Source organism: Kluyveromyces marxianus, chromosome 4 (assembly GCF_001417885.1).
Source record: "Kluyveromyces marxianus DMKU3-1042 DNA, complete genome, chromosome 4".
Classification (NCBI taxonomy): domain Eukaryota; kingdom Fungi; phylum Ascomycota; class Saccharomycetes; order Saccharomycetales; family Saccharomycetaceae; genus Kluyveromyces; species Kluyveromyces marxianus.
Window position 1 is genome coordinate 316,420 of NC_036028.1, and position 12,266 is coordinate 328,685.

The 12,266-nt window shown below is 39.8% G+C and overlaps 7 protein-coding genes across 7 annotated transcripts; 5 read left to right on the plus strand and 2 right to left on the minus strand.

Moving 5' to 3' along the window:
* Positions 1-183: 183 nt before the first annotated feature.
* Positions 184-1,926, plus strand: GAA1 (GPI-anchor transamidase subunit GAA1; the record flags this gene model as incomplete). The annotated part of the gene is made up of 1 exon (XM_022819421.1): positions 184-1,926. The coding sequence occupies one exon, from the start codon at positions 184-186 to the stop codon at positions 1,924-1,926; it is 1,743 nt and encodes a 580-aa protein (XP_022675988.1).
* A 319-nt stretch (positions 1,927-2,245) lies between these two features.
* On the plus strand, positions 2,246-3,658 carry FOB1 (replication fork barrier binding protein FOB1; the record flags this gene model as incomplete). The annotated part of the gene is made up of 1 exon (XM_022819422.1): positions 2,246-3,658. One exon carries the CDS (start codon positions 2,246-2,248, stop codon positions 3,656-3,658), a length of 1,413 nt encoding a protein of 470 aa, XP_022675989.1.
* A 498-nt stretch (positions 3,659-4,156) lies between these two features.
* ALT2 (alanine transaminase ALT2) lies at positions 4,157-5,785 on the minus strand (the record flags this gene model as incomplete). The annotated part of the gene is made up of 1 exon (XM_022819423.1): positions 4,157-5,785. The coding sequence occupies one exon, from the start codon at positions 5,783-5,785 to the stop codon at positions 4,157-4,159; it is 1,629 nt and encodes a 542-aa protein (XP_022675990.1).
* A 1,764-nt stretch (positions 5,786-7,549) lies between these two features.
* On the plus strand, positions 7,550-8,890 carry XDJ1 (Xdj1p; the record flags this gene model as incomplete). The annotated part of the gene is made up of 1 exon (XM_022819424.1): positions 7,550-8,890. The coding sequence occupies one exon, from the start codon at positions 7,550-7,552 to the stop codon at positions 8,888-8,890; it is 1,341 nt and encodes a 446-aa protein (XP_022675991.1).
* Positions 8,891-9,129: 239 nt separating this feature from the next.
* On the minus strand, positions 9,130-9,972 carry PDS1 (securin; the record flags this gene model as incomplete). Its single annotated transcript, XM_022819425.1, has 1 exon — positions 9,130-9,972. One exon carries the CDS (start codon positions 9,970-9,972, stop codon positions 9,130-9,132), a length of 843 nt encoding a protein of 280 aa, XP_022675992.1.
* A 578-nt stretch (positions 9,973-10,550) lies between these two features.
* On the plus strand, positions 10,551-11,447 carry GEP5 (Gep5p; the record flags this gene model as incomplete). The annotated part of the gene is made up of 1 exon (XM_022819426.1): positions 10,551-11,447. One exon carries the CDS (start codon positions 10,551-10,553, stop codon positions 11,445-11,447), a length of 897 nt encoding a protein of 298 aa, XP_022675993.1.
* A 409-nt stretch (positions 11,448-11,856) lies between these two features.
* On the plus strand, positions 11,857-12,207 carry MRX14 (mitochondrial 54S ribosomal protein bL34m; the record flags this gene model as incomplete). Its single annotated transcript, XM_022819427.1, has 1 exon — positions 11,857-12,207. The coding sequence occupies one exon, from the start codon at positions 11,857-11,859 to the stop codon at positions 12,205-12,207; it is 351 nt and encodes a 116-aa protein (XP_022675994.1).
* Between the last annotated feature and the right edge of the window lie 59 nt (positions 12,208-12,266).

Consider the following 12,266-nt stretch of genomic DNA (forward strand, 5'->3'; position numbering starts at 1 on the left):
TTCTCTTTAATCTTTTCTTCTATATATATGCATTAGCCGATGAATTGTTGTTAAGTATTAAATGTTTTTATATTGAAATAGAATTCAACTACTAACAAACAAATGATTAATAGATGGTTAAAATGAAATAGTAAGAGTTTAATAGTTCATTAGTGACGGTGCATATCGACAATTGGATAAAACATGGCGTTAGTGGAAAAACTGCAACGTCGAATTATTTCGATAGGGCTCATTCCGAAACTTATTTCGAAGTTGACCCAATTGTCATTATTGTGTTGTGTATTTGGGGTCGGCTGGTTGTTAATATTGTTGCCATCTGATGGGCAATTCAGGAGAACCTACATATCAGAGAATGCATTGTTGCCTTCTCAGGCCTACAGTTACTTTAGAGAGTCTGAATGGAATATATTGCGAGGATATAGGGCACAATTGGACATTTTCCAACACGTATCTCAAATTCCCGATATTAATGCAGAGGTAGCGAAGTGGTTGCAAGATTTTGGAGTGAAAACGTCTGTTTATAAGGATGAGAATTATGGTGAAACTTTGTATGGAATATTTCATGCGCCACGGGGTGATGGTACCGAAGCGATGGTTATCGCTGCACCTTGGTACAACGAGGATGGGAAATTCAATACTGGTGGTACTGCTTTAGCTATCTCGCTAACAAGATTCTTTTCCCGTTGGCCTGTGTGGTCCAAGAACATTATCATTGTATTGAGTAAGGATCCTAAAGCATCTTTACGTTCCTGGGTCACTGCATATCATACTTCGTTGGATCTTACTGGAGGTTCCATTGAATCAGCTATAGTACTTGATTACCCTGGTACCAACGATAGATTTGATTACGTACAAATACACTACGATGGCCTTAACGGGGAGACGCCAAATCTTGATTTGGTCAACACTGCTGTTCATATTACAGAACATGAAGGAATGAAGGTCTCAATTCATGGGATTCCTTTCGCTGAGCTCGATGACAACGATTATAACTCAAGATTAAAGACTATGTTACTAGGCATAAAAGATTCTGTGTTGGCAGGTATTAAAAAATGTCATGGAAACGAAGCTTTCAGTGGCTGGAGAATCCAGGCTATTACTTTAAAAGCAGTGGGTACTAATGGACCTCATGATATTACCACTTTCGGTCGTATTCCGGAAGCATTGACTAGATCGGTAAACAACTTACTAGAAAAATTCCATCAATCGTTCTTTTTTTACTTATTGCTTGCTCCAAGATACTTTGTATCCATTGGTACATATTTAGGAACTGCTGTGGTAGTGTCGGTTGCTTTCGTTTTGGCCTGCTTGGACCAAGTTCTAAACAATAAATTTAGTGGTCTTCCCCTACTCTCGGTATACAATATTTGGTCAGCGTTGGCTTTTGGTATAGCTCTCATGGCCTCATTTATTACTTCACAATTTTTTTTCTATCTACCGCAAGCAGAATTACTTCTTCTTGTAAACGTTGGCCTTGCTGCGCTCCCTTTGGCATTACGCAATCGCATCAAAATACAGGAACCCTTCTCTTACAGGTTCAAGGCATTTGCATATATGTACATGGCAATCGTCCTAACATCACTCTTAGTGCTAAATTACTCGCTTGCAATGGTAATGGGAGTTCTTGCTTTCCCAATGACAAGAACTACAACGATCCTCAAATCAGATATCCGCTTATCTCTTAGAAACTTTGTTCTTGTACTAATATCAAACCCATTCATAGCCACATGGGCTGTCGTCAACCTCGTTGAACCAAGCCTATCAGGAACCAAAGTATTTTATGCCCTCATTGATGCCTGGCAACAGTTAGGCTGTTGGACATGGTATATATTATGTGTCGGTTGGTACCCTAGCTGGCTCTTAGTTACCTACGCTAACATTGAGGCCAATGAACTTCCAATTGAAAATGAAGTTAAAAAGGATTGAAGCTTTAAAAAATACCCATATTTCCTCCTCTCTTCTTCTTCTTCTTCTTCGTTTTCTTGCTCCTCTGTTTCTACTTTCTCTTCTCTATGTAGCTCATCTCATCTCATCTAGTTTCAGTTATTGGCATTAAGTATTAGAGGAAAAAAAACACATCAAAACTCTAACACACCTGTATTCTTCAAAAGATCAATTTTGAACACGAATAATAGAGCGCTTGTGACATCTAATGAGTTACTGCTTCTCTTTCATTGTGCTACAGCATAATCTATTAGCCTATTGGGGGGGCGTGTACCTGCTGTTGTGGTGAAAACTCTATTAAATGACGGCTAATGATTTAAATGAGCAGAATGAGTTCAAGAGTACAAACGCTCTCACAGAAGCGAGTGAGGAAGATGAGGGCGATTTCGTGGTACCTAGAATGGGGGTTGATGTTATGGACTTAAAAGCAGATTTGGATACGGAATTGTTATCAGATGGAAGACATCAAATAGAGAAAGAAATCAATACTGTTAAAGGTCAATTGACGCAACCTATGTACGATCTATTAGTGTCTGATTCGCTAACGAAGGAGAATTTATTGCAAGTTAGTGATAAGGTGAACCCTTCGACAGTGGAGAATAAGTTTGTGCTTCTTAAAAGACGGTACTACGTACACGATAATTTACTTCACGATGTGAAAAGACGAGATCTTGTGGTATATGAGCCTAACAAATTGTTTGATCTCATCATATCCACACATATTCTTAACAACCATGCTTCTCCCAAAGTTGTCTACAATATTCTTTCGAGCTACTACGCCAATGTGACTCAGTATTTTTGCAAGCTGGCGACTTCTTATTGTTCAAAATGTATCAAGGAAGGGTCATCTAAACAGCATAAAAAATTCAAACACGAGAATATACACGCCAACTTGGTTCCCTTAGGACGGTGTCATATTGAGATATTTGCCCCCTTTGATCCTGAAACTGAGGGCTCGCCGTTGAAAATTGAGAACAAGTATCCTTATGTGCTGTATTGTAGAGATTATTATTCGAGATATGTTTGGTTAGAACCTTTGAAGAGCGTCCAATTGTCGACATTACTTCCTACAATGGCCAAGCTCTTCTTTACTATGGTACGGATGCCAATATTTATCGATACTTGTACGTTGGACAAGCAGGATATGTTTGACGTTTGTGAGCACATTGCTAGAAAGTACAAAATCAAGATTGGGCTAGGAATGAATAGTTCTACTAGTTTCCAAAAGAGTGGTATAAAGAGATTAAAGACCTTATTGCTTCAGAACAAGAAGGCTTGTTTGAAAGATTGGAATATGTGCTTGAAATTAGCGGTTCACCGAATCAATCAAACATATTGTGATAGGGTTCGTGGGGTTCCAAGCGACATGTTATGCGCATCGATCCCTAACCTTAACCGAAAATTCAGAACATTACAAAGGAGAATAATAGCTACCCTTATGGGACACCATGTTGTGCAGTTTGAAGAAACAGGAGGGATGATCTATTTGGAAGACCAGAATAATCCTAATCTATTATCGTTTGAGGATTTTGACGATGGCGAAGAACAGGATGAGGAAGATGATGAGGAAGAGGAGGAAGAAGAGGAGGAAGAAGAGGAAGAGGATGATGCCAATTCCGATAGTCCTGTAGAATCAATCCATCCATTGAAAAAGAGAAATCAGGAAGGGCAGTACGACATTGCGACAAAGAAGAAACATAAATCTAATAGCTAATGAAAGGTGTAAAAAAGATACCTAAAATATGAAGAATGAAAGTTACTCAGTAGCATCATAACGTCGTTGGCAAAAAATGTTTAACAGATAAAAGAATACATCTATCGAAACTGAAAACTTTTAAAAATATGTAAAATATACTTACTATATTTATCCATCCTTCTATGGAGGAAAATGTCTTTTGTAATTGAACGCATGTAATAATACTATATTATATTTGAGGACTCCGTCCAATGCAGAGTAGAAATGAAGTGAAGAAGAAACGGAAGAAAAAAATTGTTCAAAGTAGAACCTTCCTTTGCAATTGCCCTTGATGAAGAAACAAATTCTTTATAACGAGTGGTCATTGTTTTACAATATTTCAGAGCAGAAAGGTAAGTGAAAGTCTGCGCTTTTCTTCTGTAAACAGAAAACATAAAAAGGCGCTGGAATAGAAGGGAGGGGATGAAAGATCAAAAATGCTTATAGTAGAAATACAAATAAAATCATCATCATCATTTAATCACGATACCTGTCGTAAAACTCTCTGTGGAACTTTTCCCATGCGTCAACCCATTCAGTTCCAGGAGGCAAGAAAGTGGTTCTTAGATGGTAAGTCCCTGGTACTTGACCGAAACCAGAACCAGGCACTGTACAGATACCAGTGTGTTCTAGTAGTTCACTACAATAGAATTCATCTGGTTCCATTTCCTTGTGTGAAGCTTCTTGGATGGCCTTGAAAGGAAGATCTAGCTTGGGGTACAAGTACATAGCACCTTGAGGCTTACGGCATTCGATACCTTCTAAGCGAGAGAAGGTTTCAAACAATTTAGTGGCACGCTCTTCCAATGCTTCGTGAATGTGATTACGTTGTTGTTGATCTTGTTCGTATGAGGCATCACCCGGTTTTGGAGGAGAGACCATGAGGTCGACCAAGGCTTGACCGGTAACGACAGGACATAGGGAGATAGAGGCCAACTTTAAGAACACTTGTCTAATTTCATGGCTGAAGCCAACCAATTCCATGTAGCCACCTCTTTGACCACATTCACCAGACACACCCTTGGAGATCGAGTGCAAGGAAGCCAATTGGACGTTGTCGAATTTACCGTGGTGAACTTTTTGCAAGTTTCTGAGCACCTTCTTCATCGAATTGAACTTGGAGCCCTTGAAAATATTTTCTTGGTAAACTTCATCAGCAATGACAACGATACCGTATTTGGCAGCGATTTCAAAGATCGATTCGATAGCGTTGACGGACAAGATAGCACCTGTTGGGTTACCTGGGTTAATAACGACCAAACAGGTTGGTTTGACACCCTTTTTAATAGCATCTTGGACGACTTCTTCAATCTCTTCTGGGTCGGTGGACCAGTTCTCCTCTTCTCTTAGGTAGTATGGAAGAGGTTTTGAATTGTTCAACGCCAATGAAGCTGTGTACAATGGATACTGTGGGATAGGGATCAACACACCAGTACTAGGGCCCTTACATAGCATGGAAAGGATGTATGAAACTGCGGCGGAAGCACCTGCAGTCAAGAAAATATCTTCAGGATATGCAATTTCGCCGTCATCTCTCTTGGTGATGAAACTGGCGACGGTCTCACGAATACCTTGCACACCCTGTGATTGCGAATACGCACCAACAGAACCACCAACTTCCTCCAGAAGCTTTCTGGCACGCTGAATGGAGTCGATTTTGTAAAGAGACAACAAAGTCTCGTCGGCTTCGTCCAGCAACTCTGGGTGCTGCAGTAGAGACAAGACCTCTCTGTAGAAAGTCAATGGCTTTTGGTCCAACTGTTGAGGATTACCGATGTTGGCGTTGATGATCTTCTTGAAAGGCAGCGAAGCTGGGTCTTTCTTCAACTGAGCCTTCAACTCTTCGGCTCTCATAGGAATTCTACCTCTAACAGCGTACTTAGCCTTCAAGATGTTTTCGTTCACATCATCAAGAGTGAGCTTTGGAGCTGGTTTCGGGCTCGTGGAGTAATTATTATATTGTTGTAAATTTGATATCGATGGCATAACAACTATTCTTAATGTAGCACTAGACGTAGATGCACTTACTATACTGCTTGCTTTCAAAGTTAGCTTGAACACACCAAGTTGGGACTTAGCGTTCAAACAAGTTCTGGCAGACAACATGGCGAAAGGATTAAAAGTAAAAGACTAGACGAATGGATTGCCAAAAGTATTTATTCAAAATGCGTAACTTCAAAACAAAGCTCCAATGAATGACAATTCTTCAAACTGAATGACAGACAGAATATGCCAGATGGGTAGGTACTAAAAGCCGGATTTAGGCACTTACTCACTCACAAACGCAAACTTTCAAGAAAGAATGACGAAATGACGAATTGACCAAAAATTTCCTTCGAACTGGCTAGCGACGGGGCAATGCTACAAGGAAAGAAATTAAGGAACCAATGAAGAACCACGCAGGCTGTATTCCAATTCCTAAAACGATCAATAAAACGCCTTTTTCCAAGCTTTACAAAACAGAGAAAGAAAGGAAGGAAAAAAAAAAGAGCCCAGGCCAACAAGCGATGAACGTGATATGTATGAGTCAGTTAAAACAAATGACCGATGATCGTCACTTGTTAAAAAAGAAATCCCAAAAAATTTATTCCGGCACAGGCAAGTTTGAGCTATATTCCGGAAAAACGGCGAGGCGCAAACAGGGTAAATAGGCGTGGACGAAAAAAATACGTCAAAAATGTTTTTTTCCCTTTAACAAACGAATATATCTTCGAAATTGATGACCTTTGGTTATACCGAATGATCAGTCAGTCAAACCAAAGAAAAAAGTGAAAAAAAAAAAAAAAAATTGAAAACTAGCTGCGAAAGCTCGTGATATTTTATTCTGTTTTTGGATCAGGTAAGGGTAACGATTTGTTACACTGGTGAGATGGGATGAGATGAGGTTCGAATCCCGATCGGCGCTGTAATCCAATTTAATTTCCCGAAAGCGAACGAGAAAACTGCAATGAGCGAAAAAAAAAAATTTCCCGAAAAAAAAAAACTAAAACCTGCACTACAAATAGTCACAGGCGATGTGTATCCTTGAGTCTAAGGGACCTTCTTGTATGGTGTTGTGGAATTGTCAAAGATACATCGTATATGCTATGCTTAGGGAGGATGAACTGTAAACTAGCACTAATAGAGATATCCTATATATACTTTCTTGAAGCTGATGTAGAAAACAGCATCTTTGTCGAGGTACGCGATGTGTAATCTATCGATGCCGAATATGACAACTCGAGGCGCACATTAATCTCCACCCTCGCTAAGGCCAAGGCCAAAGCCAGGGCTAAAACCAAGGCTTTCTTTCCCTCTGTCTATCTGTATATCTCTGGGGGGCTCTATCGTTTTGGACGACAATTGAATGGCAAGATGGGTCAGTATGTATGCTGTTGTGTTGTTGTTTTTTGATTACCGGACGGTGATCAACTTCCACTTTAGCGCGTTCCCCTTTTAAGCGTCTGGAGCCAGCCAGCACAGGAAGCTCGTAGCGACGACGACGCCACACATACGATGCTGAGGGAAAAAAGAGATGTTGGAATGCCGCGGGAACTATATGTTCCGTCCGGGTAACCTTTGAATGGAAGATACGGAAAAAATATCATATTTTTTTAATTAGTTTTAGGTCATGTGATTTTTTCCATTGTCCGTTCGAACCTCAGAATCTCCATTTTTCCTTTTTTTTTTTTTTTTTCATGTTTTCAGCTTTTCGGCTTTTCTTTTCGCCCCACAGCACAGTTGTGCGCATCAATCACATCTAGCACCTGGCATCGCAGCTTAAAGTTTATAACAGCAAATAAATGGATGGCACACACAATGGATGCAAGGTAAAAAGAGGTAAGACATACACTAGTATTAGGTTTTTGCCCAGAGGGACCAGGGATAAAGATGGTTCAAAGCCTTTATGAAGTTTTGGAGATAGAGACGGGTGCTAGCGAGGTGGAGATCCGGAAGGCGTACAGGAAACTGGCATTGAAATATCATCCAGACAAAATTGTGGATGAAGACGAGAGAGAGGAGAGTGAGGCCAAGTTCAAGGAAATTACGGCAGCATATGAGATTCTCAGCGATCCTGAATTGAGGGAGAAGTATGATACGTATGGAGATGCGGGATTCGGGGCCGGTGGTCCAGAAGAGGATTATGAATTCGATGACTTTATGAATTTCTTTCAGCAGTACCAGAGGCAACAGGGCCAAGGCCAGGGCTATGGTGCGGGCTTTGGAGGCGGTAGTTTTGGACAGCCAGAGGCTGAGAGTATGAGGACGCCTGACTCGAGGATCAATTACAAGATGACGACGAAACAGCTCTATATGGGGAAGACGGTGACGTTCCAGTTGAAAAGAAAGTGTCTTTGTGCGCACTGCGGTGGCACAGGGTTGCGCAAGAAGCATTTCCAAAAGCCCGAGATATATTGTACGTCGTGTAATGCACAAGGGTTCAAGGAGCGTATCACTCGTCTTGCTGGTGGATACATGGTGAAGGAACGTGTTGTATGCGATACATGTAAAGGTAAGGGAAAATACAGAAAGAAGTCATCTTCGGATGGATGTAAGCATTGTGCCGGAAAGGGTCTTGTAGTTGAAGAGAAACCCCAGACGGTTTATATTTCGAGGGGATCGCGCCACGGAGATGAGTTCAGGCTGCCCCAGATGGCTGATATGGAGTACGGGAAGGAAACTGGTGACGTTGTGGTTGTAATAGAGGAAGATTCGTCGGGTTCCCATCAGTTGGAAAGAAAGGGCAACGACTTACATTGTACTTTGAACATATCACTAGTAGATGCTTTGACTGGCTTTTCTACTACTGTGTGTGAGACCTTTGATAATAGAAGATTACATTTGACCATACCACCGGGGAAAGTTGTGAGACCCGGAAATTACTTTAAGTTTGAAGGCGAAGGCTGGCCTATTTCGAACGGCGCTAGCTTTGGCGACATGTACGTGAAAATAAACATCGAGTTCCCCAAGGACAACTGGTTCAACGAAAAATCAGAAATAACTGCTTTGAGAAACATTTTGCCTGGGCTAAAGTCAAAAGAATCTAAGCAGCCTGATCCCTTAAACACAGAAGAGGTTTTCAAATACTCGATTTTGCAGTCTCATGATGAATTACCTGATTACCTAGCACAAGAAAGAGAAAAATTCAACAAACAGCAGCAAGAAGAGCAACGCCAGAGTGCATTTGATAATGATTACACACAGATGCCTTCGGAATGTGCTACGCAATGAATGACCTACAGAAGTGAATCGGGACAGAAATGAAGTAATATAAAGAATTAAAACTAAAAAAAATTGAAACGAATCACAAACATTTTTCACACCTTATGTTCATTATTTTTCTATCCGTATATGCCATTATGCGTTTCGAGAAGAGAAGATATAGGGATAGTTGCATCTTAACAAATAATTTTTTTCATGTATATAGTATGGATGTGGTAGAAATACACGTATTTGCATTTGATTCTAATCTAATCTAATAGAGAGTTTAGCTCACTTATATTCAATCCGTTTCCCTTGTACTCTTCGCCGAGATCTATAGTGATACTCTCGTTATCGGACGCCAGTTCCATCGTAGTACTACTATGTTGATTATGATAATCACCGCTATGCTTGTATGGGGATATTATGTCATCTTTGGGTGATTCTATACTTAGAAGTTGTGGTTCAGTGCCTAAATCGTTATCATTATTGTATTCATCTTTGTCAAAGTGTAATGGATCCACCTGGAATGGAGATTTGTGATTCTTGAGTTTTTCTATTGACTCCTGGTCAAAAGGTTCATACCCATTGGGTACGTGCGGTAGCTCTTCCTGTCTTTTAGGTGCATATTCAATCTGTAGTTCGTCCTCTTTTTCTTTTATGAGAGCTTTGAGCCCACTGCCAAATCCTAATCCCAATCCAGTTTTGTTTCCCGTAGAAAACAATGGTAGATCTTCTTCGTCGTTTTCTTCTTCTTCTTCTTCTTCGCTTCTCTCATTCAGTTCTGTATCCTTCAGAACCAAAGACTTGGTTCTGGGCATAAAGCTATTCATCCCTAACACGCTTCCATATTTCTTCAGCTTATTCTCTGGCATATTTTTGACCAGATTGCTGGCTGGCCTTTTTAGCGTATGATCTACATGACTACCCACTGCGTTGTTTTTCACACTCAGCATGGATTGAGTTCTATTATTATCCTTACTTGCCAATGGTCTCCTATTCCCACGAATCATAGAATCACTGCGTTTGACTTGGTTTAAAGGTGTCCTAAGCCCTGATGTATTATCGTACTCCTGGACGGAGATTTCATTTTCCTTTCCTTCGTTACCCATAGCCAAAACTGATCCTCTTTGCTCGTTTCTACCCTAAAACAAAAGCCTATCTTAAATATCAGCTTGTCTAAATCGTGTTGATGTTTTGGAACGTTTACAAATATCCTTGTCTCTCTTTTCCAGTTTTTAATTCTCGTGTTTGTAATCTATCGTGCTAATCGTTTCTTGTTTATTTGTGTTGTTGTTTTCAATATCATACACCATTTTTTTTTTTTTTTTCGCATACTCATGACGGATTGTATGTGGTGTACGAAATTACCTCTTGCTTCTACAAACGCTAACATTCACATCTCATCGCATCGTGACAGAAACTAAATAATCATTCTTCAAAGACTGAAGACAGCTGGAGTGTAAGTACGGTATTGTGTGTTTTGCTGCATTTGCCGTCTCCATCCAACCAAGGGTGTTTTTTCAATATAGCTTTCGCTCTTTCCCTGCCAGTGATTTCGTTAGCCTTTTGGTATCAGATTGCTTCACCAAAAAGAATAATAAGCTCAGCATCAAACCGTACATATTAAGGTAACTGTTGATCGGTCGAGTTTTGTTTGATATATTAAACACTTCTTTTTGAAGTCACTATGTCAAGGGCCCAATTAAGGCGAGTTGCAAAACTCTACGAAAGCTTGCATCCTATTACCAAAGATGCTCTTGCTAGCATCACATCAAATCCTACTTATGCGCAAAGGATAACGTTGGGCAAACTTCAACAATTCAATGAAACACCTACGAGAAAGACATTGGAAAGGCTGGTGTATTCTGTACATTTTCATATGTTGAATGAACTACCCCCATATTTACAAGGTCTTCGGGACTACCCGGAAGAGCTAGCTAAGTTTTGGCCATATGAGTTTCAGCATTCGATCTTAGATATAGAGAACGTAAATGTGAACTCTCTCGCGATGTTATGGTCGCAAAAAAACCCCAACGTGCTTTCGCACCAAACCTACGACCGTCATAGATGGTTAGGCCCACCAAAATCTAAAAAGTTTAATGAAGAAAAGGTTGCTCAATTAACGGGTGTTGAGAAACTGAATTTCCAAAACTCAAAGGAACGCCTCGATCTTTCAAAAGAACAAAGAGATCAAATACTGCAGCTTACCTTCAAACACTATCTCTTCCTAAAAATCAATCCAAAACTCTGTGCAACCAAGAAACTCCCTGTTCCAATTGTCGAGATTGGAATGAAACCTGATGGCTACGATATAGCAGATGTTAGAATTGACAACTTATTCAGAAAAAAGGTACAATTTGTTACTGAGACTCTCTACCTTCAGAACCCGCCCATAAGCGAGGAATCAGAGTACACACTACAGTCAATTATTCACGATCCTTTCACCATTCGGCCTGTACGAAGACTATATAAGGCCATTAGCAGTAAAGCATTTCTCTTCAAAGATGGAGAATTTAAAATAAGTGATTTGGCTAGAGATGGGTTTGTACTGGGAAATCAACCAGAGGATGAACTAAAAATATAAAAGTAGCTCATTAGAACTACATCTTCATTGTAAATAGAAAAAACGATTCTACACTTTTAAATTGTTTAAAATATATTAGAGTTTTTTTATCAACTACACTAAAGCTCTACATCCGAATTCTCCCCATCAACGATGTCATACTTCTAAATATCACACCAGGTATTATTAAGACCGTTTTATGGCAGCGTCAGATTTAGCTCAAATTCATCTTAGTTTTATTTAATTGGGTTTGTTAATCATACATAATTAAGCTACATCAGTTTTTTTATTTGAAAAAAAAAAAATTTGATGTCAATCGAAACCAAAGAAGCATTCAAGAATAACAAAGGGAAACTAAAGAACTTGTTCCAGGTGTTGACCGGGAGTATATTGTCGATTGAAAACTACTCGCAGTGATATTAAATCAGATATGAGCTTTCTAGCCAAAAACCTGGTCCAATGGATGCCAAAACGTACATTTACTAGCTTGTCTAGTTTTTCACCACTAAGGTCTTTGAATGGTAGCATCCACAGACCTTTGATGCACACCAATCCTATGGAAGTAACATTAAACAATCAACCCCAAGGCACTAGAGTATCTGTTTTTGGTACTTTATTTGACCTAACTCAAAGAAGATGGAAAAGTAGAGGTAATACTTTCCAACCAAGTACTTTGAAGAGGAAAAGAAGAGTTGGTTTCCTAGCAAGAGCTAGATCAAAGTCAGGTCAGCAAATACTGAAGAGAAGAAAGGCCAAGGGTAGATGGTATCTCACCTACTGATCATAACAAAGCTATAAAAATATCAAACCTGTACATAATTGAACATATCATACATATGC